This window comes from Microcebus murinus, chromosome 13, assembly GCF_040939455.1.
Source record: "Microcebus murinus isolate Inina chromosome 13, M.murinus_Inina_mat1.0, whole genome shotgun sequence".
NCBI classification, from domain to species: domain Eukaryota; kingdom Metazoa; phylum Chordata; class Mammalia; order Primates; family Cheirogaleidae; genus Microcebus; species Microcebus murinus.
Genome location: NC_134116.1, coordinates 19,368,052 through 19,394,007, shown reverse-complemented (window position 1 = coordinate 19,394,007; position 25,956 = coordinate 19,368,052). Strand labels below are relative to the sequence as shown.

At 43.0% G+C, this 25,956-nt stretch overlaps 1 protein-coding gene across 8 annotated transcripts in view; it reads left to right on the top strand.

The window, feature by feature from the left end:
• MBNL2 (muscleblind like splicing regulator 2) overlaps positions 1–25,956 on the top strand; it is a 156,843-nt gene that overhangs the window by 81,499 nt on the left and 49,388 nt on the right. For all 8 annotated transcript variants that reach the window (XM_012756997.3, XM_012756994.3, XM_012757000.3 and 5 more), the window contains exon 3: positions 17,089–17,253. In XM_012756997.3, coding sequence (XP_012612451.1) covers positions 17,089–17,253 — 165 coding nt within the window. The remainder of the gene's footprint in view (positions 1–17,088; positions 17,254–25,956) is intronic.

Genomic DNA, 25,956 nt, shown 5'->3' with positions numbered 1-25,956 from the left:
TAAGCCCTCTGCACTCTCCCAGGCTCTGGCCTGCTCCCTGGTCACAAGGGCAGTGCTAAATGGAGATCCTTATGAGATCAGCAGTATTTAGCAATCCGGGGTTTGACATAATGCACTTTCTCATAATTTATTAAAGTTGCTAATACATTTAAAAAAAAAATATGTGAAGAACATAGAAACCTCTCGGTAATATGGTCCAGTGCATTAACCCTGCATTGATTTTGCATCTCAATCAGAGTAAAAGCCAAAGTCCCCATGATGGCCGATAAGGTTCACCATCTGGTCCCCTCGCTGTCCTCACCTCCCCAGTCTTAGTTACTGCTCTTGCCATCGCTCCCTCTGCTCCACCCACACTGGCCTACGTGCTATGCCCAGGGTGCCCTAGGCACGCCCCTACCTCAGGACCGTTGCACTCCCTGTCTGCTCAGTCCTGAAGCTACCAGGCCCTCTGCCTGCCGCCTTCACGTCTCAAAGGGCATCTTCTCACTGGGACCTTCTTTGGTACCACCCTGTCCAAAGTCGCGTCGCTGGCTACTCTGAGTGTCAGGAGAGAGCATCTGCCCGTGAGCAACTCACAGGAAAGGCCTGAGATGGGATCTGACATTGGCACTGATACCGATGGTGCTAATAGCAGGCGTTAGGGGGTAGTGCCGCCGCAGAGGTACAGATGGCTGGAGAAGTGCAGAGAGGGGAAAAATGCTTTCTCAGGAAGGCTGGGGGAAGGTCAGCCGAGCTGGGCCTTGGTAGGGAAGTGGAATTTGGACAATTCAAAATAGGGATGAAGATAGAGGAATGGAAACATCTTGAGCAAACTCATAGAGGAGGCAGAAAGGTATAAGGACTCGGGTTTTTCCAGCCCCACCTGGGCTTGGATGGGGGTTACAGGGAAAGGGGGCTCACTCTGACCACGTGGGAGGCCTTGTTCACAGGCAGGAACACCTGCACGAGATTCAGAGATTCAGGGAGGAGGGAGTTCTCTGGGGTTCCGTGGAGCATAGAGGAGCACCCAGGGCCATAACTGAGGACGCCAGCTCGCGGCTGTCACTTCCTTCCATGTGCCCATGACTCCCAGGTACACACTTGCAGACCGCACTTCTCTCCTGGCTCTAGATTCCTGCTCTCAGCTGCTGACTCGATGCCTCTTCTTCAATGTCTTCCAGGGATCGCAAACTTAAAACACCTAGAATGTGACTTCAGCTGTGTTCCCTCCACCTGCTCGAGCCATGCCTTCCGCATCATGACTGATGACAAGTCCACCCTTCCAGCAGCCCCAAAGCTTTGAGTTATTCCTGACTGGTCGCTTTCACACTTGACATCCAGTGTGTCAGCAAGTCCTATGGCTCTACCTTCCAGACGCAGGCAGCGCCCCACACCTCTCACCTCCTCCACTGTCGGCAGCCTGGTTAAGCCGGGATGACGGCCACGGCCTTGCTGGTCTCTCCATGCCTAGGGCCTACTCCAGGCCCTGCTGTCACTTCTCACGGCAGCCAGAGCCATCCTTCTAAACAGTCAGTCAGATCACATCACTCCTCTGCTCACAGTTCTCATTCCCTTCAAAGAAGAAAACCAAGACCCTATGATCAGGGCCCTATCCATCAAGCTGCAGTTGCTTCTCAGACTCTCTCTCCTGCGCTGTCTACACTGGCTCCCGGGGCCGGGCTCCCCAGCCTCCTGGCTGACCCCAGATGGGCCAGGCATGCTCCCTCCTGGGGCCTTTGCCCTGCTGTTCTCTCTCCCTGCGATGTGCTTCTTCCAGAAACAGGCAGGCCAACTCCCCACTCACTAGAATTACCTTATTAGTGAGGCTACTGTTATTGGTGTATCCCATGTTTCTAGAATACCGCACAGCAAGTGTTTGTTGAGTGAATGGAGGATGGAGAGTGGTGGTGGGGAGATGGATGTGGCAGCCACGGTCAGCACTGGGCCACACGGTCAGCACTGGCCACATCTGACGGCCTGCCCTGGCCTGATGGTGCCTGTGGGAACGAAAGGGGCGGAATGGTGCAGGAAGCGGGCTGGGTGTGGATCTAGGGCTGAATAACTCCATCAGGGAGATGCTGGGCTTTGGATAAACAAAGCACCAGTCACGGCTCAGCCCTGTGAGGGCCTGTAAGAGTCACTGGGTTCCAGGGCCAGGGCCACTTGCTTCTTGCCACCCAGCCGTCCGGATGGGTCACAAAGGCAACCAGGCAAAACTGGGCAACTGAAAATGAACAAAACACTGGGCCTGTAAAATAGCTCAAAACTGCATGCCCTGGGGGGCATGGGCAATGTACATAACCTTAACATTTGTACCTCCATAATATGCTGAAATAAAAACATTAAAAAAAAAAACAAGACTGCATGCCCTCCCACTGGACCCCACAAAGTGTCCAACTATGACATGCCAGGACAGGCAGGTGCGTTCCATGTTGGGGTGATCTGAAGCAGGTGATCAGTTTCCGGCCCCCCACCCTGCTGTTCCTAGGGAGACTCCCCCCTCTGGGGCTATGGGGCTTATCAATAGGCAAAGTGTTGATATATACCTGATATATACATGCACAAATCTTAAGCCATGGTGTTTTAGATACATACTCCATTTCTCTGCCTGAAACCCAGGTGCTCATCTGCAAATTTTGAAAGCCTGCGATCTCCCCATAGCAGGGTAGTCCCTGAGGCTGTCAGCGGTGCTGCCTTCTGCCCTCAAAGATGGAGATGCGCTGACAGTGGCCTACTTTGGGTATTCCTTCCATTATTAGTTTGATGTATTAAAAGTCAACCATATTTATAAAATATACTCAATCACTTTAATTGGATTTGTAAAAATGTATGAGTTATGAAACATTACATGCTTCTCCTGGCTAATATTTGGCTCAAATATTACTTATTCCTATGCTTTCTTCCCTTTCTTCTATTCATGTACAAATGCATTGCAGATCTAGACTTTCTCAAAAATAGGAACTATTTTACTTTTTATCTTTATATCCACTTGGGCCTAGCACAGTACTAGACAGTACACAGTAGGAATCAGCAATTTATATCAGAGAGTGTGGCAGTTCAGGAGCCAGGCTGAGTAAGTTCAAATCTGGGATCTTCCCCTTACCAGCTGTGTGATCTTGGGCAAGTTACTTAACCTCTCTGTACCTAGGTTTCCACATTTGCAAAATGGGGATAAAAATAAGACCTACCCCAGGGGATTATTGTGAACACTAATGAAATCATTTCTGTAAAGCACCTGGAGCATTGTGAGAATTCAATAAACATAATTTTTTTATAATTATATGAATAAGTGAAGGAAATATAGTGATTAAGATCAGTGGCTTTGGGGGTCACACTATCCGGATTCAAATTCTGATTATTCCTCTTGCTACTTACATACTCCAGGAGAGAACAAACTCCCCACACTGCAATTCTCCCATGTATCAAATAGAGATATTAGTAGTGCCTCCCTCTCAGAAATTTCTCTGAGATTATGCATTTGAAACATTTAGCACAGTGCTTAGCATGCACATAACTATTAAATAATAACAATATTGGTGTTTATTTGCATTCAATAAATACTACCAAGTATTATTGCCATATGTGAAATTCTTTTTAGAAAACCTAGAAAACCATTAGACTCTCTAATAATGGATCCATTCAGTTTATAAACAAATTTGACCAGCAGTTGCTGGACCATCTAGAGCTTAGGTATGTAACCAACATGATGGATGGGGAACATTTGGGGTTTGCTGAGGGAAAATTCTTCCTCTACATACAGCTTATAGGCAGTCCCAAGAGGGAGAGGAAGTAGTATCCTATCTCACCAGCTGGATTTATCAGAAGAGACTCCAGAGTCTGTAGTTAGTCCTGCCCCCTGGGCCAAAGCGATGCAAGTTCAGATGCTGACTTCCACCCTGGGTGTGTTGTCTCAGGGTCTCCACCCACTCTAGCTACATTTTGGAGAAATATTTGGCAGCAGGAAGTCTGAGAAAAATCAGCAGGTGTCTACTGAGGGTGGGCCACAGCGAGGGCAGATCTAGGGGAGTGATCCTCAAAAAGTCTGGAGGTGAGCAATGGACATGCAGCAGGGGCTTTACAGAGGCAAAGGCAAAAACTAGGAGCGGGAGAAGGGTGAGTTCTCAGACCTTGAACTTGGAGGTGAAGAGAGAAGCCCCGTGGGACCCTGGAGCATAAGACATGACACCCAGTGGATGCAGCTGTGCCGTTATCAAAGCTGGGGCATGGATTCCACCTCCGTTCATGGATTGTCCTGGGAACGTGGGCCTAGCTGGGGGAGCTCCAGCCAGGCCCAGCTGTGCAAGGAGGAAGGGCACTCGAGACCTGGCCTAATGAGAAGGAACGGATGGGGTAGCTGGTTGGCAGGGTGGCTTAACAGGCCTCTTTTCTACCATTGTCCCTCTGGGCATCAAAGTGCCAGTAAAGGTGGCCTCAGTTCCATTCATAAGTGACACTACAACAATGCACATCTACCTTTATAAAAAACATCATCAAAATGCTGGCCAAATTCACCCCTTTTCTTTGACTTCCCTCCTGCTTGACTGAATGATTTTTTTTTCCCCTCCACGCAATTTTAATATCAAGGACAGTTTTTATCCAGTCATTCTCTGTAATCAGAACATAAAAATTATCCCAACATTTCTCTTTGAAAATGGATCTTCAGAGACTCAGTAGGCCTTTATGCATTACTAATGAGTTCTTTAGTGAAACATTTTATCTTTTACGAAAATAAATCTCTCTTATTAAATTTTCCATATGAGAAATCTGATAGCGTTTAAGCTGACTAGTTGCACTGGTAGAAAATCATTGTACTCGTTAAAGATTTGGGGGTTGTCATAGTTTATTTTTGAGCAAATGGGAGAGGGAATCTTGTTATCTGATTTCGTGAAAAAAATCAGAACACGTATTCACAGAATCAAATCTTAGTGTTAGAAGACACTGTACTGGTGTAACTTCCAACCTCATGAAAAAATAATATTATCTGGCACTTCTTACAGGAAAATTGTGTTAGTTTTCTAGGGCTGCTATAACAAGTGTCATAACCAGATGGCCTAGAACAAGAGAAATTCATTCTCTCACAGTTCTGGAGGCCAGAGGTCCAAAAGCAAGGAGCCAGCAAAGCCATGCCCCCTCTGCAGGTCCTGGGAAGGATGTTTCAGGCCCCTCTCCTGCCTCTTGTTGCCTCAGACGTTCATTGGCTTAAAGGTGGCCGTCTTCTCCCTGTGTCTCTTCACATTGTCTCCCCTCTGTGCATAGGTCTGCATCCAAATCCTCCCTTTTTATAAGGGCACTCGTCATACTGGCTTAGGGCCCACCCTAAGCATCTCCTCTTAACCTGTTTATATGTCTAAAGACCCTAGCTCCAGCTAAGATCCCATTCAGAGCTACTAGGAGGTTAGGATTTCAGCATATCTTTTGGGGGAGACACAATTCAACCCAGAACACTGACCACCCACTGTGACCTCCTGTAAATCTCATTATCACACAGGGTCACTCAGTCTGTTCTAAATAAATCTCACACATTGAGCCAGAAATCTGTTACCCCACAGCTTCTCCCATGGGCTTGGGGAGCAGTGGAGAAGGCACAGGTTTTGGTGAGAGAAGGCCAGAATTTAGCCCTGGTTTACTTTAACAACATGACCTTGGAGAGTACCTTCAGATCTCTCTGGGCCTCATCTTCCTTACCTTTGAATTACAGTCACATGTTCTGGGATGTTGGGAAGCTCTAATAAGATGCCGTGTGTGAAGAATGCTTTGTAAGGTGCAATACGAATGCTCCATTGCAAGTTTCTTAAAAACAGCTCTGCACAGGGATGATGGCACGGACTTCGAGGCCAGTCCACCAGGCTGACCGCCCAGCTCTGCCACTTACTGGCCGTGTGACCTTGGAAAGTTACTTCCCCTCTCTGTGCCTCTGTGTCATCATCCCATAAAATGGAACTATTAACAGCACCTCTTTTAAGAGCTTACAGTGAAGAATAAATGGGTATGATCTTCGAGAAGCATTTAGAAACTACCTGGTACGTGATTTGTACAAGATTATGTAAGTCTTTGCTATTTTTGTCAAGGGTGGGGCCGTGGCTTAGTGTCCTGTGTGCAATTCCATCCCAGTTTCTGGAGGAGAGCAGATGCTCCCAAACTGCCTGGTGGATAAATAAAGGAACAGAAGCATGCCACTTCTACCCTCGGGGACACAGACAAGCCCCATACCTCTTCCATGCAACTCTGTCAGCTTACCTGTCCCCAGCCAGTGCATACATGGTCATGCCATGGTGCAAGATGCTGCACCCTATACCTTCCCAGGCTGTTTTTTCTGGGGCAAGTACAGCTTCCCCGTGCTGCATGCAGTTCAGATCTGCAGGTCAAGCCGTCACGTACATATGGTCCCTGACTTAAAATGGCTGGATTTACGATTTTATTTGACTTTAGCACAAAAGCGATACACATTCAGTACACTCCTCAGCTCAAGATGGGGTTACATGGGATCAACGCGTCATAAATCGAAAATACTGCAAGCTTAAAACGTGCTTGCAACATAGGATATTTTCCATTTACCATGGGTTTATCAGGACATAACTCCAGTGTAAGTCCAGGAGTGTCTGTAAGCCCAACCAGTCTAAGAGGAATGTTCTTTTCTTGTGTTGCCTGAAATGCACTCTTGAAAGAATGCTCTATTTCCCCACGTCTTCCAGTGCTTCTTAACCCAATCTTCCTCCCGCCCTGCCCGTCTCTTCCCTGTGGCTCCATCCATAGGCACCAACCCTCTCCCACCCCTTGCTGGAAGCCTTCCCAACTCAGACAGAGGGCACTCTGGCTTTGTCACAGTATATTTGTAATCAGGTGTGATATTCAAAATATTTTATGATAAATACCTTCCAGGTGAGCTGTGTGCAGGTTTAACTCTTTGACTGCTGGGGCCCAGAGTGGGGAGATGCTGGGATTTTTAGAGGAGATACTGGAGTGACTTGACAATAAGCAGGCTTGGGGCAGTGGCTATTTTCTACCTGGGATAGAAGTATTTCCAGGATTTTCATAAATGACACAGCTGCACTGGAGCACACGCGATAAATATCAGCCTTTAGGGCCAGCTGTCTGTCTGTGCCCAAATTCCAGGCAGCCCTCTGCAGGGGTAGGTGATTCACCAGACCGTATTTCAAATCAGATTAAAAACGACTATACAATAACAGAAGTAATATAATAAGGTTTGGTGTCTTTGGATAGATTTCACCTATTTTAAAAACTGTCCAGCTTTTGGAATTGCAAACGGGGAATGATAATAAAAATAGCAGCTCATATTTACTAAGCGTTTACAGTCAGCCCTCTGTATCCGTGGGTTCCGCATCCATGGATTCAACCAATCATGGATTGAAAATATTCGAAAAAAAATTTCATCTGTACTGAACATGTACAGACTTTTTTTCTGGTCATTACTCCCTAAACAATATAGTAAAACAACTATTTCTATAGCATTTACATTGTACTAGGTGTTATAAGTACAGCAATCTAGAGATGATTTAAAGTATACAGGAGGATGTGTGAAGGTTATTTCCAAATATTATACCATTTTACATCAGTGACTTGAGCATCCTGGATTATGGTACCCGTAGGAGGTTCTGGAACCCATTCCCCACGGATTCTCGGGGACAGCTATACTTTGTTCCAGATGCTATGTGACAGCCTTTATAAGTCTTCAGAAATTTAACCCCCATAGAATGGTTGTGAATTACCCCAGCTTGTTTTAATCCTCTAAATGACCAACTCTTACTCCTCCCACCCCCAACTAGATAGTATGATAAATATCTTATTTTAGATGTTAAATGTCCCTTCCTCTGGGTCCATCCCTGACCTATAAACTAGGGAGACCACCCCTCCACCCTCCAACAATGTGTTCACACAGCCTATCATGGCATCGATCACACTATCTTAATTGTCCATTTAATGTCACAGGGCTTGGCACCTAGAAGGGCATCAATATGTATTTGTTGAAGGAGAGAAGGAGGATCATTTGATGACACCCACTGAGTGCTCACTGTGAGAGGGTCCCTGTACCGTGGACTTCCAAGAGAGCAGGAGGGAGGCAGGAAAGGCCTGCCCTCCCCCACTGGAAAATTCCCCAGGCTATGATATTAATATTTCATGGGACTTCTACTTCACCTGGGGCACTGCACACGTTTATGAACGTGGTGTCAGAAAATCTAGACACTATGAAGTCAAACAGCCACTAGACTGGTTTTGTGTGAGGTTGATATATTACCATAGTCCACACTAGCCAATGTACCTCTGTGACTCAGAAGACATTTATATCCTAGTTAAATAAAATAATTTTCAGATGAAGCATCTGGTGCCTGGAAGTTTGTTTCCTTGAATCTCTAGAGAACTGAGGGGCTATTTTTGGTCTCTCTGATTTCTCTTAGCTGGCATAGTTTCAGTTACCATATAAAATTAAAAGGATGAACAATTCTTACCAGTAAAGACAGGGGTTGGCCCCTTTATAAAACCGACAAACAGCTCTCCCTAATCACAAGACACGGGTAGTATGAGAAATTGAAACTGCCCAGGCAACTAAAATTCATTTTTTTTAAAAAGGCTTAAACATACTTTGAAATGGCAAACTATAAACAATTGACCTACTTTGCCTTTTCTCCTCAATTTATTAATTTACACATTTTGTTTATTTAAAATGGTCACAAAATTAATATTAGGGGCCTAGGCCTATAGTGCTTGAAGGAATGGGGCAGTTGTATTGGCATAATAATGAATGAGTCACCTGTACTAAAAGCACCTGTACTGGCCTCAAGGTTTTCCCAGCCCTCTGGGGATAAGGAGCTGCCCTAAATGCAAATCCAGGGATGAGAACACTCAGATGCATTTGTAGCTCCCTTGAAGAAAGGCAAAAACACCAGCCTTGGGGGAGAACTCTGGGCAGCATTCCAGAGTCCAGGTGAGGTGGGGAAATGATGCATCAGACCTATTTGTATGGTTTTCTGGGAAGAAAATGCAAATGGACTTCTGGTCACCCACCTATGTAACCTGATTCCCATTCTTCCTTCTCCTCCCCCAAACTCATAGCTGGCAATCGGTGGTGGTGGGTGAAATTGAAGGTGGCAGTGACTGCCTGCCAGCATTTGTGATTTTCCCTCATTTACTCACCAGGCTAGATTGCCAAATATTCCTTATCTCCTCACCCTGTACATTTCCTCCATACTATGGAAGCAACAGAGAAAAAGGAACATACCCCGGAAGAGAGAAGATTGTAAATATCCCATTTTTATCTGTCTTTAATAAGTACAAAATTTTATGCTGTTTACCAAAAAATCATTGCCTATCTAGACTATAAAAGATATATTATGATATAAATTGAACCAAATGATAAACAGAAAGAGCCTAATGGAGATTCATGCATAATATCTATGATGTGGGTAATTGTTCATTTTGATGGAAGTTCTGATTATCATTTGCTTATAATAATTCCCTGAATCTACAGTTTCCTTCTAATTTTAATGCCCTTACATGGTTGTATTTTGTTTACTATGTTCTGTAGTTGGAGCTAATAACACAAAAAGCTCATGTGACTCGATTAGTTTATTTAAATTCAAAAGAAGCCTAAAAGCCTAATCTGTCACTGCCTTAGAGTAGAGCTACTTCAGCCCCATAGTTAATGTTATAAATTAAGCCCTAATATAAATAAACATTTCATTCCCCTACATTTTTACTTGCCCATATCCTTCCAGAAACATTCTAAAGGAAGAAGAAAGAGGTTCAGGCCAAATGCTAAACTCAGCCTTGGCCTACCTGACTCAGACCCATAAAAACCATGACCAATAAAAATCAGCTCGTTTACTCAAATCACAGCCTTTAGTTTTCCCTGCTTTCCAAAACCAGGAGAGGTTTTGAAACTGTAGGGAAAATGAGGCTGGGAACATCTGATACGCCCAGCCAGTTTAGTCGCTTACAGAATATCTGCTCAACAACTTACACAGCACAATGAACAAAACAGTGATCTGTTTGATCAAATTTTTCACTTCCAAGCTGGGTACACGGTGGGCACTTAATAAATCCTCCTAGACTTCATCGATTCTGACTTAATTTGCCACTTCTGCTGAATCTCCTCGTGCCTCATCACATAGACATCTCATAATTCTCAGCGCACATCTGGACCGTGACCAACATATAATACATCCTGGGTGTCACTGTTTACAGTAACTGCTGTTTTATGTGGCTTTCCCCTTTACTAGATAAGGAACATTCAAGGGGAAAATGGATGTGGGAGAAACATAGATAACAATTTACCTTTTTTTCCAAGCAACTTCTGCTGTCTCTCGGGCTGTAACAACCATCACAGGGAGTTGAGATATGGGAATAAGATCAGCACCATTTGATGGATGAGAAAACTGAGGCACAGGCTATATTATACATTATTTGTGAAAGTTCATATAACCCCTGTGGGATGAAGCCACAACCAGAATTCTGGGATTTCCCAACTGTAATGCACAGTTGCTTTAAACTCTAGATTAGTCATGCCATGTTGATCAGCCTTGGCAAGTTTCAGCAGGGGAGATATCAAAGAAAAACAGATCTGAGGCTCTTTGAAGGGGTAAATGACTGAAGCTGGCATCGAGAACACAAATAACGAATAGGGTTAAAAAGTGTTGTAGGTCAGGCAGAAGCACAGTGTTAGGGAAACTGAGCAAGTGCCAGAGAGGTTGTTCTCAATACCATATTTTTTTTTCCTACTATGCAAAGAAAGTGTCAATAGTAATGGTGATGATGATGATGATGGTAATGACAAAGCTTAGAGAGTGCTCACTATGTGACAGGAACTGTCCCAACACTTTGTATACATTAACTCTTAATCCTTATCAAGAGTCTATGAGGCAGGAACTATCACTATCACCATTTTGCAGACGTGGCAACTGGAGGCTGTAAGGTCCCACTTGCCCAAGGTCCTATGGCAAGAACCACAAAGCTGGATTTTTAGTCCAAATAGTCCAGTTCTGAGACTGTTCTCTTATTCATTAGTTTAAACTGCATCCCCAGGAGAGGTTCTGAGACAGAACAGGCTTCAGGAATGCAAATCCAGAGCAAGAGCATCTGTCTGGCACTGAGGGTCTCACTGAGCTGGTCTGGGTGCGTGGAATGCAAGCAATCTGAGAGGCTCTTCCATGACTTTTCCATGGCCAGCTTCGGGGTCGAGAGCAGGCTCCTAGACTCAAAGAGTCTCTGAAGGCTGCTTTTGGAGCACGTACCATCTGCCCTCAATAGTAGAGTGACCACTTGCTATTCCACAGCCTGGCCTGCTCACCTGACAACATCATCACGTGCTGAAGGTAGCCCGTGGCCAAGACAGAACTGGAAGAGGCCAAATTCAGAAGATCAGGCTATGAGTCCAGCCCTCAACTAGAATGATTTTCACCCCCAAAGTTTTTTTCTTTTCAGTCTGCAGATCAATGACTCAGCCCACACAAAATCACAATTCAAATTACATACAAGTAATACATACAGCAGGGGCCTATTTAGCTGTTTGAATTGTAGATTATATAAAATCCGTTGCTTTTCCAATGCAAAACTAATGGGATATAGTTGTCTGATAGCTATTCCTATGGGCAAAAACTCCTATTGTTAATGGGAGAGTCTTTAACAATCTTCTAATTAATCTGTTTTCTTTTTGCTTCCATATTTTAATTGACTTTTTCAATTAGGAACATACTAGAAAAAGATTCTAAAAATTACATGTTTTAAAATAAGCAATTAGAAAAATCTCGTTTCTCAATTATGCTTCTCTTTCTCACACCAACCTGATTCTGACGTCTCTTCTTAGCCAAAACTGCATTTATTCTATCCCACACCATGTAATTTAATGGCCATGCAATTCTAATAGCTCCGATCTGTTCTTCTGCCAAGTACATATTACAGTTGTTTAGCATCTTTCTTTATCCTGTTGAGAATCGACATGAGTAATCTGTATTAGAATCTTCCATGGACGCTTATTTTAATAAACTTAATTCAGCTTGAAATTCCAACTCGATTGTAACCATTGCCCTTAATCTAAACATTCCTGGAGTAGAGATTATTCTTGGAGGTAAAATAAACTGCACAAATCCAATGTAGATTCCATCAGAATTCTGTTATTGTTCTTAGACAGGTGATCGCCAAACAATAGAAATTATGATAAAATTAGAAATATAACAGCTAACAAGCACGGAAAGATTTAAATGTAGCGTAAAGCATAAATCTGATCTTGTTATTTTCCTGCTTAAGAAGTTTCAATGGCAATAAGTTCATATCCCTTTAGCCAGGCTTTCAAAATTCTTGTTGTCTGGCTTCTGCCTACTACTTCCTGCCTCATATCTTATCACCCCCCATCCTCCTACCCACACCCCCTTCTGTGCTGTAGCCCTAAAAAAACTGCTTGCCAGTCCCCAGATGGGACATTCTCCTACCACACTCTCCTCCTCTGAATGTTCTCATCATTTTAATCTTCCTCCAGACACACACACAACACATACATACACACACGCACACACACACACACATATACACTTTGGCCACCACTCCCTCCCTTGCCAAGTTCCTACTCATCCTTCAGGTCTCCATTTAAATGTCACTTCTGCAGAGACCTTCCCTGACCCACCAATCTCAATCCTGACCCTTGCCCACTCTCTTTTCTCAGCATGCTCCTCCAGAACATGTACCACAGTTTGCAATATGGCCTTGATCTGTGACACGATTTGGTTAACATCTGCTTTCTCTGTAAGTGTGCAGTCTTCATGAAGGAAGACGCCATGTCTTGTTTTTGCTCACCTTTGCTCAACTAGCACTGAGCACGATGCCTGGGATGTAGCAGGATCTCAATAAATATTTGTTGAAGGAATAAATGAATAAATGAGACCTTAGCCTGGAAATATACAACTACCTGCTGGCAGCAGACCTGGCATGTCCCACTTGGGGTGAGCAAAGCCCCCAAGGCTTTACATGATCCTTGAGCTAGTCCCTGGTGTGGGTCCATCTGACTGGCCATGACCAGGGCTCCCAGCTTCCGGTTCCTGTAAGGTTCTGCACTCTGCAGTGGCAGGCTCCCACCTTCAGCCCGCAGGAGCTGCCCCAGTGCCTGTCACTAGACTGGCCATGACCAGGGCTCCCAGCTTCCGGTTCCTGTAAGGCTCTGCACTCTGCAGTGGCAGGCTCCCACCTTCAGCCCGCAGGAGCTGCCCCAGTGCCTGTCACTAGACACTGCACCCTACTTACCTTATCTCTCCAGAAACACTGTTTTGCCAAGAACTAAAAGGAAGAGAAAGTTAAACCAAAACAAAACAAAAAACAAATCCCAAAAGCCACAAGGAAGATTTTTCCAGGACATTATTTCTTGGACTAAAACCAAGAGATACTATTTTTGACACCTCTGTTTTGTTTCTCAGTGATATACAAAGATGTTTTAGGCTTCTACGCGCTGCCCTCTCTCACTCCCTTGTGACAAGTTGCTTTGATAATCAACAGTTTCTGTACAATGATGCATATCCTGGCAAATCGTATGCCTTAACAAAAACTTCATCACAAATTGTTCACTGTGTCAAGTAGCTCATTATATTTTGACAATAGCGTTTCCATTAGGATTTTAGAATCCTATAGGATCCCTTATTAAAATGCTGCTACCTAGAGTCTCTCAGGGTTTGAATTAGTATGCTTGAGACATCCCATGGTGCAGCATCCTCCAACATATTAATCCTAAATTGAGCTGGGAATCAGGGTTGTCTCTTTAAATATGGGCACTTGCAGAAATACCCTGTAGAGCTGAAAATAATTTTAAACACTAAATACTTGAATAAATATAACTAAGTAGCTTTTATCATGTTTTCATGTGAAAGTTTATTCTATGGGGGAACCAAAGAGCTAATCAAAATACTACTAAATTTGTGATCCTGTACTTACTGGGAACAAAATACCATATAGAAATATGTTTCTTTGATAATTGTAACATTATTTACTCAGTGCTTACTATGTGCTGGGTATTTTTCTAAGCCTTATGCATGTGTTAACTCATTTAATCATACAACAGACCTAAGAGGAAGACACAATAATTATTTTCATTGTGCAAATGAAGAAAAAATTCAAGGAATTGCTCAAAGCCACACAGCTAGGAAAAGGCCTAGCCAAGTTATGAGCCGAAGACTGTGAGCTTAACTACTCTTCCATCTCCCCAATGTGTAGGTCCAGGCAAATAATCATTTTCTATTCCCAAATTCTCATATATATTTTATTATATTTAATATTTTGTTATGCAGCCTATAACTTTATGAAAGATAATGCTAAATTTGTATCCTTCCTGGATGTTAACTATTGCTAATAAATAGCTTGGCATAGTGATGTAATTGAGTCAGGATTTAAAATCTAGTTCTACCACTTACCAGTAAAATGACCTTGGGAATGTTCCTTAAGCTTCTGAGCCCATCTGCTGTTTTGTTTTTTATTTTTTTTAGAGACAGGGTCTTGCTCAGTTACCCAGGGTGGAGTGCAGTGGTCTGATCATAGTTCACCACAACCTCGAACTTCTGAACTCAAGCAGTCCTCCTGCCTTGGCTTCCCAACATGCTGGGATTACAGGCATGAGCCACCGTGCCCAGCCTGCAAGCTGCTGTTTTGTAAAATGGGGATCATTACTGCTGTTATAAGAAGAAAATGAGATAAACATATACAAATTGCCTGGGATATAGGTGATCAATAATATTTCTAGGTACAAGTATGTAAGGACACTAAGAAATGACATTAATTCTCATGAAAAAGAAGGTTCCATCAATAAATTACTAATTTGATGTCATAAACCATTTTCTATTCACTAAAAATAGTTTATATAGTTCCCTAAGAGTTCCAGTTGTACCAAGGGATAATAGCATTTATCAGAAAATTATATTTCCAGCCAAATCGAAATTTGTATGTGCAGTCACAAAGCTACATTAAAAAACTAGTGATCAAATTGACAATTATATGAGTGAACAAAATTAAATAGACAGACAGATAGAAATGTGGACGTTTCACTAATTCCATTCCCATTCTGTAGAATTCTGCTTTCCCCAATCTCTCCGTTAGACCCCTCTGTATGTTTATGTGCATAGACCAGTAAGGGCACCTATGCAAGGCACATGAGCTTCGCTGGGCACCAGCTTCCAAGTAGTGTTTATGGCTAAGGAGAGTTTGGATTGAGGTTGTTAGAGAATCCTGTCATGGCTTATCTTCTATACAAGAAATGTGTTCTGTTTAATCCTCCCACAACCAGCTAAAGAGCTACAGGTATGTGCCATTCCCTGTGACCACCTCCCATCATAGATGATCAGATCTTATTTAGCCACCAGACATAAAGACAGCCATTGTAGAGACTTATGTTGTGTGTGCTGGCTCAATTCCAGTGCTCTCTTGGAGATTTGATTCTAACACACGGAGAGACTGATTCAATTGTCAAGGGAGGGAAGTAAGAGATGCCTGAAGCAAGTTGACAGGGCTAGAGGGACTGAGAAGTCACAAAGCAATGAGTAAAGTCAGAAGTAAAAATAAAAAAGATCAGATGTGTAGAGAGAAGCAGATGGAGAGAGAGAGAGTGAGATTCCTAGACTGCTTTGATTTAGATTGGGTTCCAGTTGCAGTTCCAATTTACCTGTATCTTTCCGCTAGACCTTCCAACACTTGCCTGTCTGTTTGCACACAGGAGGCTGAATGAAATCCACAATATGAACTTGAGACTAAGGAGACACACTGACATTGCCCATTGTTATACTCTTATTAGCAGAAAATGAGGGCCTGTACATTCTGATGTCCTTGGCACCCACCTGATTATCCTCCCCAAAGAGGAGGATGCAACTGCTAATGCTGCTAACAGTAGACCCTCAGGACAGACCACCAGGACTGAAAAGGACCCATGTCTTCCCTTCTCCACGGTGGTGGAGGAAGATTCAAACTCCAGGGAGGGAGCCTGAGCTGCCAAAAGTGCAGCTGAAATTAGTGGGAAGCAGAGTGAGAACTCCAGATGTTTAGAATTAGGATGACTATAAACAAATTCATTTCCCAGATCCACCAAGCTTGCTTTCTAAAATTATTTTTATATCTGGTAAACAAATCCATATTCTCTTTTCTTGGTTGCAAATGGACTAATTCTTTAGGGAATGATAATACTCAAACTGGTTAACACAGTTTGCTATTCTTCCTCCAGAAATTATAGAATTCACACATCAATGTAATTCTCTCAACAAGTGTTTTAAAAACTTGGGGATTAAGTATAAACACTGCCATAGGCAATGACTCTTGGAGACTGGTTTTATGCACACCTGTTACCTAGTTATTTTTCTGTTTGTTTTGCCAGCTTTAGCATCTGAATGTTACTTTAGCCATGAATACTCTTCACTGTGGCACATCATGACATCAAATTTGATACTCCTGTCATGGGCGGGGAGGGGAGGGATAATAGAGTGGCTGCTTTTACCAGTTGCAGATGGTGATCTGAGTTCAGGCCTCGGACTTTCACCTGTGCATCTATCACCAAGAAATGTCCGCCCCTGTATAATTATTGCCTCTTCATCACTAAGTTGAAATAAAAGAAGTCTTCAACTAATCTGGAGCACATATTTAAAATTCTCATTACTATCTCCACTGCACGAATTTGTCATATAACTATTCATACTTGGATATCACCGTAGCATGTACAAACCAGTGTGTAGCAAGTTCAAAGCCTCTTTTTGATGGGTCACAATAGATATGCCCCTCTGATTGCTTTCCATACCGCATAGGAAAAGCATCTTTCCTTCACACTCAGCAACCACATTTCTTTGGAATCTATGGTCAGTGTTTAGAATCCATTAAAAAAAGAAAGAAAAGGAATTTTTAGAAAAACCTCAGGAAGCTTCTCTGCTCAACAGGTTCAAGCAACCTTAATAATCATGTAATGTTTGATTCACTCCTCCCCAGCATGCTCACACACACACACACACACACACGCACACGCACACGTGCGCACACGCACATGGGATCCTTGACTTTGTGTATATATAAGAAGCAATTGTGAAATGGTTGGTGTTGGAGTTGCAAGCTACTTATAACAGTCCTAAAACCAAAACATTGATTTTGCAGGGCCGTTGTTCAAGAGAGAACTGCAAGTATCTTCACCCTCCGACACACTTAAAAACTCAACTAGAAATTAATGGGAGGAACAATTTGATCCAGCAAAAAACTGCAGCAGCGATGCTTGCCCAGCAGATGCAATTTATGTTTCCAGGAACACCACTTCATCCAGTGGTGAGTACATCTTATCTAATGATGGGCTGGCTGATTAAAGTGTTGAATGGGCAATGCCACGTTGACCCAAGATGACCTCCCTCCACTTTGTCACTTTGGTTACAATATTAAGGCAAATAGCTTTGAAGTTCAATAGATGCTGGAAAATACGTTTTGTTTTTTTTAATTTTTAACGAAAAAATATTTGTGGAAACAGGAGGCAAAGACAATTTCTGATCAATATCCGGAGAATCTGCGTCATTCCAAGTCTTTCTCATTAGTAAACTCTGTATCTGAACCATCTTAGAACAGAAATAGTTCTACATTTTCATTTAGAGTGTGAATTGATAATCTATGTATCGAAGAGAGGTTGCAATGCCTAAAATACTTTTAGCGATGTACCAAAGAGATTATTTAGTTCAATGGCACCATTTTAAGGATGAGGAAAGTGAGAAACCAGAGAATTTCAATGATTTCCCCAATGCTATGCAGCTAATAAATTGTGGAGCTGGGACTTAACTCAAGCATGCTAGCAAGAGCGCTTTCCACGGTCCACTCCAACCAGAGCTTGACAATGGCCCTCAAGGAAGGATGGCAAAGGCAGCTCGAGGAAAAGCAATCCTGCCGGAGTCACTTAGGTCTCCTGTCTCTCAGACACCTGCAAAGGGTGTGGCAGTTGTGACAATGACCACATGATCAAATGCCCAAGGGAGTTCATAGGAATATATATTGCCTAATACTTTCCCCATGGTTTCACTGCATTTGAAAGTACTTCCTTAAAGGTATGGAAACTGTTTTCGGAATGGCACCCTTGGGAGAAGGAATACATTTGACTTTAGTGGGTTTCCTTTTTATTTTTGAATTATTTGTCAGAAACGAGCAATAGTGAGTGAAATTTGCTTTTTTTAAAAAAAATACATGCACAAAAGACTATTGTTTAAAAATCAGTCTTTATTGTAGGAAAAGTCTTTGTGACTGAAGTTGCTAAATTAAAAGGGACAGCTACTCATGAATTTGGCTTTTTTACTATCCTCCTGTGAGATGGGGTGGGGAGGGCAAGGCTGGCCCAGAAAAGGAGTCAGAATCTGTGCAGGTTGTTAGCAATTCTGTTGTCTCCAGGTTTTCTGCACAAAGTAGCCAGGAACCAGCTTTGCCCAGAGTAAAAGAAATGCCAGATGCAGAGGGCTCCAAAATAAACAAGATACAGTCTTTTGGAGATAGACAGACACATGAAAAGGGCAGAGCGAGATGCAGGCCCAGGAAATGATGAGACTGGGTGAGGAAAGGCTGCCTGGAGGAGGCTCAAGTAAGTGTATTGTCAAGGATGAGTAAGAACTTGCCCAGATGTAAGGAGAACACAGAGAGAGTTCTGAACACATTTCCTACCAAAAATAGACATTTAAGTGGTTCTATTTAAAACTACACACATGTATAATTTATGGTTCTCTTTATTGATGCATGCACATAAATTATTTTATTAAATTACCTAACTACTAAAATAATTTAGTTATACATATTAAATGATGTTTTTGGCAATAAATTTAGAGCCAGCAATGTCAACATAGCAACACAGTGTATTACGTGCCGCATACGTTTGACTCATACACATCCTATTTATTTAGAATTAACAAGGATTGACCCCTGGTACTCAATGATGGCACTGTTGATGAGAAAATTCCATTCTTGCTGGCAACTACATTGGTTGAACATTTTTTGAAAGTTATATTTACATATTGTTTCAAACGTGAATCAGAGGTCAATAATCACTATTTCTCTAGGAAAAAGAAATATTATAGTTAAATATTTTTTTTTTTTGAGACAGAGTCTCGTTTTGTTGCACAGGCTAGAGTGAGTGCCATAGCATCAGCCTAGCTCACAGCAACTTCAAACTCCTGGGCTCAAGCAATCCTCCTGCCTCAGCCTCCCAAGTAGCTGGGACTACAGGCATGCGCCGCCATGCCCGGCTAATTTTTTCTATATATATTAGTTGGCCAATTAATTTCTTTCTATTTATGGTAGAGACGGGGTCTCACTCTTGCTCAGGCTGGTTTCGAACTCCTGACCTCAAGCAATCCTCCCGCCTCGGCCTCCCAGAGTGCTAGGATTACAGGCGTGAGCCACCGCGCCCGGCCTATAGTTAAATATTTTAATAGGAGTTTTTAAATCACAAGAAGTATTGGAATAAAAATGTGACATGTTTAAAAATCATCACCTGTACCAGTGATTTCAAATTTGTGCAGTCAGCTGAATAATGGCCCTCAAAGGGTCCTGGAGCCTATAATGTCATCGTATATGGAAACAGGGTCTTTGCAGCTGGGATTAAGCTAAGAATGTTGAGATAGGGAGATCCTCTTGGAATAAATGCATTTGTTAAGTGTCCTTGGAAGAGAGAGGCTGAGGGAGATTTGGTACAGATGGAAGAGGAGAAAGGTTATGTGACCACAGAGGCAGAGATTGGGGTGATGTGGCCACAAGCCAAGGCAAGCCAGCAGCCACCAGAAGGAGGAAGAGACGAGGAAGGGACTGTCTCCTAGGGCCTCTCGGGGGAGCAAGGAACTGCCAACACCTTGATGTTGGCCCAGTGAAACTGGCAGCTACAAGAAACTAATAGATGCAGAAATTGCTTAAGACAGATAAATTGGTAAGCAGAGTCGCAAGTACCATTACTGCATTTTTAGGTCTCCTTCGAGGCTAAACTGCTTTAAAGTGCTGTGGGTATTTACCCCATTCCCTCCTTCCTCTGTCTACTTCTGAACCCATTCCACTGACCTCTCTCACCAGTGTCCACCACATCACCAAACCGATGGTCACTTTTTGCCGTCCTTGTTGCTACAGTCGGAATCTTTGTGTCGCCTGCAAAATTCATATGTTGAAGTTCTAACCCCCAAGCTGATGGCGTTAGGAGGTAGGGCCTATGGGAAGTGACTAGGTCATGAAGGTGGAGCTCTCATGAATGGGGTTAGTGTCCTTTCAAGAAGAAATACAGAGGAGAGCCCTCACCTTTCTGCCAGGTGAGGACACAGTGAAACCGTCCTATCTATGAACCAGAAAGCCAGCCCTCCTCACCAGGAGCCCTCCTCACCAGGAGCCCTCCTCACCAGGAGCCCTCCTCACCAGGAGCCCTCCTCACCAGGAGCCCTCCTCACCACGTCCAGTCTGCCAGCACCTTGATCTTGACATCCCAGACTCCAGAACTGTGAAAAATAAATTTCTGTTGTTTATAAACCACCGATGTTGTGATATTATTGTTGTTTCAGCCCAAACGGACTAAGACAATTTATTAGGCCTCTTAGCTGTACTCAACACATGTAACCAATCTCTCCTCTGTTAAATTCTCCTTTCTCTCTGATCGCTCCTTCCTCCTCTGTCTCCTTTGCCCATTATATTTCTCTATTACATGTGGAGGCGCCTAGAACTGCATGTTTCTTTCCAGCTACCCTCTCTTTTGTGGTCTCCTCCATTCTCGAGGCTGTCAATCATCTACAGGCCGAGAACCCCAATTGTGCGTTTCCAGTCTAAACCTCTCCTCCGAGCCTTAGGCTCACATATCCAACTTCCTACTGGACTCACCTTGCAGTTTCTCACAGGAGCATGACATGTTCAAAATCAAACTCTTTACTATACATATTCCGCCTTCAGTAAACTGTACCGTGAACTGACAATCTCAAACCCAAATCCGGCGGACTCTTTCCTGCGTGTTCTTTGACATTCAGTTCCTCAGCAAGTCCTGTCACATCCAGCCTTCTAACACATGCACTTCTCCACCGCTCAGCACCCTCGCCTGAGCCCCCATCAACATTTTTGCAAAATACCATATAAATGTTTCCTTCCTAATCTCTCAATTTCCGCTCTCGAACTACTCCAATATTTCCTATATGCAGCGACCCTTTAAAAAGAGGAATCTTTTAAAAACATAAATAGAATCATCTCCCTGCCCTACTTAAAGGCCTTCAATACTTTCCTGTTTCACTGGGGATAAAGCCTAAACATTTGACCTTGACTATGACCCCCAGTGGTTTCTGTGATCTGGTCCAGCCAGCTCGCCATCTTATCCTGAGCCACTCTGCCTGTGTCCACTGACACCAAAGCCAACTTTGAGCTCTGCGTACACAGAGCTGTGTGTGCCTCCTGGCCTTTGCCCTTGCTGATGTGTCCTTGTGCTCGTTACAGGTTAACTCACCTTACTCCTAGGGACCCAGATCCGCCCCTGCAACTCACCTCCAATTCCCACCATCCTTATCAGTGAGACCCCCTCCTTCTCTGCTTATCCATACGAACGAACTGTAATTTTGTTGTTTTGTCCTTTCCCACTAGGGTTTCAGTTCAATAAACATACACACTGTGTTCTGGCACCATGTCCGTACCAATAAATATTTATTAAATGAATGAAAATTCAAACCATTCTTTCCTCTTACAACTCTTCTGTCTCATATTCCCCGTGTTTCAAAAGTCCTCCCCACCTCATTCCTCCTAGCAGTTTTTCTCTCCCCAGTTCCTCTTAGGATAGAGCTGGAATTTGTCTTGCCGTTTCCTCGTGAACACACACGGCCTTCACATGTGCGTGCAAGGTAAAGAGGCTGGGTGGGAGGCTGTGTGTGTGCAAGCGTGCGTGTGCTGCCAGTGTATATGTGTGCAACTGCGTGTGTTGTATTGTGAGTGCACAAATGTGAGTGTGTAGTGAGTATGTGTTATGTGTGCATGCAAGTGTGAGTGTATGTGTGTGTCTGTGCGTTGTGTGTTGTGTGTAGTAAGTGTGCAAGTGTGTTGTGAGTGTGTGTGTAGTGGATGTGTGTGTTTTTGACTGTACATGCGTGTAGTGAATGTATGTATGTGTGACTGTGTGTTACATGTGTTGTGTGTAGTGAATGTGTGTGAGTGTGTGTGTTGAGTGTATGTTTGTGTAGTGAATGTGTCTGTGTGTTGTGAGTGTATGTTTGTATAGTGAATGTGTGTGTTGTGAGTGTATGTTTGTGTAGTGAATGTGTGTGTGTGTGTTGTGAGTGTATGTTTGTATAGTGAATGTGTGTGTTGTGAGTGTATGTTTGTGTAGTGAATGTGTGTGTGTGTTGTGAGTGTATGTTTGTATAGTGAATGTGTGTGTTGTGAGTGTATGTTTGTGTAGTGAATGTGTGTGTGTTGTGAGTGTATGTGTGTGTAGTGAATGTGTGTGTATGTGTGACTGTGTGTTACATGTGTTGTGTGTAGTGAATGTGTGTGTTGTGAGTGTATGTTTGTGTAGTGAATGTGTGTGTGTTGTGAGTGTATGTTTGTGTAGTGAATGTGTGTGTGTTGTGAGTGTATGTTTGTGTAGTGAATGTGTGTGTGTTGTGAGTGTATGTTTGTGTAGTGAATGTGTGTGTGTTGTGAGTGTATGTTTGTGTAGTGAATGTGTGTGTGTTGTGAGTGTATGTTTGTATAGTGAATGTGTGTGTGTGTTGTGAGTGTATGTTTGTGTAGTGAATGTGTGTGTGTTGTGAGTGTATGTTTGTGTAGTGAATGTGTGTGTGTTGTGAGTGTATGTGTGTGTAGTGAATGTACGTGTGAGTGTTGTGAGTGTATGTGTGTGTAGTGAATGTACGTGTGAGTGTGTGAGAATGTGTGCGAGTGTGTCGTGAGTGTGAGAGTGCGTCTGTCATCTCCGAACCTGGATCCATGACGTGACGCAGTGGAAACGAGTCTCCACAGAGGCGCCGGGGCGAGAAACGCGGGCGGGGGTGAGGAAAGAAGGGAGGAAGCCGCCAGACCAGCCTTTCGGAAGCGATTTTCCTCAAGAAGGCTGCCTGCGCATCTTGTCCTCGGCCCCTTTCGCCGCGGGTTAGCGCCGCGAGATGACGAGACGACGGGACCAGACGGAGGCCGTCCCCGCCGCCCGCCGGGCCGCGCCACATCCGCGGGAGCCCCGGGCCGCTCCTCCCGAGCCCGCGCCGGGGCGCGTCCGGGGACAGAGTCGCCGGAAGGGGGCGCCCTTCTCCTTTCTGAGCCCCCGGCTGGCTGAGAACCGAATTCAGACACCAGGACACGTCACGGGCCAGGACTCTACCTAGGGAGTTTGATTTGAACCCAGGATCTGAGAGCCAGTTTTCCGAAGCATCGGGTCCCCGCACACACGTCCCGTCTGCGGAAAGCCCAGCTGGCTGTGGGACACGCTCCTGTCCAACTCTCCGCCAACACTCCGTCAGCTCCGAAGACACAGGCAACTGGTTTGTGGGATCTTCTTTCCTCTTTTAGGAAACTGCCAAGAAAATCTGGTGAGCACAGAAGAGTGGAATAGCCCCCGACGGCGAGCCAGGGGTCCTGAGTGTTTTGCCTTGACTCCGCCTGGAAGCACTGACCTTGACCTTGGGTTATCCCTGTGGTGGCTCCACTCCTAATTGTTGTCACCTGTAAGACTGCGTTTCTTGCTGCCACACTTGCTTCTCACGGATTTGAGAAGATTAACGAGGACTACAACGAGTGTCAGAATGCTTTGAGAACAGCCAGAACCTTTTGCAGATGTAAAGTATTATTGTTCATAATAACAATACAGAATGCATCTCTGCAGATCACCGTGACTGTATTTTTTTACTAATGAACTTCAATGGAAAACACTCTACATAAAATAAGGAAAATATCCAACTGTCTATCTCAATTGGCCTATTAACTTTTAACTTTCAGCCAGTTCCACATGGTAGAAAATATTTATTTTCCCAGCCCATATTTCAAAAAAGAGAAGATTATTGCTATAATTTAACTCAGTTATACCCTTATCTATATATAGTTATGCTGATTACATTCCTATTATAGGATCATTGGATAATTTGAGGCAAAACAAAAAAAACCCCAAACCTTTACTTGATTTTTGACCTACTAATGACAGCTGCTATTTATTGGGTTCTGACCATGGGAAATAGGAGAGAAATAATCCTTCATTCGGTCCAACCCTTTAAGCTAAGTAGTTTTACTTCCCTATTGCAGATGAGCAAATTAAAGCTCAGAGACGTTAATTTCCTCCCCGGAGTAAGAATTAGTAAGTGGAAGAGCACTGGATTTGAATTCAAGTCTCTCGGAGTCGAAAATCTGTAGTTTTACTTTTAAATAATATTGTTTTCTCTGTGACCTATATTACAGCATCATCAATAAAAGATATTGGAACATTGATTTTAGATTATTAAATCAGATAAACAAGTAACCTGTATTTTTCAAGGCAAAATTTAGCTAGCTGGAATAGATTTGTTGATATCCAAGAAGGTTTTGGGAAGTGAGTTTTGAGCTTCTCACATCCTATTGACAGTGAAGGCCCCACCTGTGTATGTCACCACACTGGCCAGGGCATCAGGTGATCTGTGGGAAGGGAGGGTTAGGAATTCACTTCCAGAAAAGAAAATGGAGGTACAAGGGAGGAATAGACTCTCTAAATTGTTTACTTTGATAATGAGACTTGGGTAACATTTCACATTTAGTACAAATATTGCTAACACTCGTTTCACTCCTCATTTATAACAGTGGTCCCCAAATTTGGCCAAATGTCCGATCATGTAGTAAAAACTTTTAAATGCAAATTTCAAGCTCCCTGCTAGATCCATTGAGTCACATTTGACCTCTGTTTTTCAAATCCCCCCATCCCAAGGCATTATGATATAGCCGTTCCATTGAATTCCTGATATGTTGTTATTTCCAACTTTCAGAACTGATTTTTTTTTAAATCTTAACATTACATAGTCCGTTTACTATTTAAATCACCTGGCTTTTTTTCAATAGTATTAAATTATAAAAGCTACAGTTACTGAAAACCACACTTTCTATAATTATAACTCAAATGGGTAACATATATATAAAACTCTGTAAAAAGTCAAGGAAGAAAAAAATCCTAACTGCCATCTATTTCCCATGTTGATATCTCATATTGTAACTCTCTCCCAAAGTGAATTTTATGTCTAAACCGTAAAGATCCAGGAGCTTCTCATGGGTGTACTGACCTAGCAGCCCTCCAAGACCATTAACATCGTCTCTTCCAGCCCCCAGCCACTTCAGTAAAGACTTTCCAGCCTCTCCCAGAACTCCCTGCATACATTATCAATAATTTAATGACCATTTATAAGATATATTCTTCTCTTATTGCTATAAAGAAAAATGTGTTTAGACATTTTAGACAAAAACTCATTCGGGGTCGTAAATAGACAATGAGAATGCCACTCGCAATGTATAAATAGAGAAGGACCATGATACTGGCAACATCCTAGTTCAGTGTTAAAAAATTGCATTCACATATGATTGCAAATATCTGAAAACAAATAGGTTAAAAATCATCTGTCACCGAAAAACAAGAAGCACTCAAGTCCAATTCAATGTAAAATTTATTCTAAGAAAAATATTTAGCATTTAAAATTTCTAACAGTGGTTCTTAAAAGGTAAAACGACATTTGCTATGTATATTATTTCCTTTCTGAAAGGCAGAATTATTTACATATTTTTAGGTAGAGCTTTAAAAGAAATCATCCTATCAATCCACTAGCATATTTCTTCTCATCCCTGGACTAGGACTATAGTGATAGGGAACAAATATAATAAGGTACTGTATGCTCTTGTCACTGCTGTGTTGATTTTGTGACCCAGGAAACCAAACCAACTTTTAATAGCCAGTTGACAAATTAGTCAATTAAAAAGTTCAAGCTCTTCTATCCAACCTTTCAGGAAGGGAAGGTTAGATCTAGACATAATTGAGTTAGAGGGAAAAATAGTAGGTCT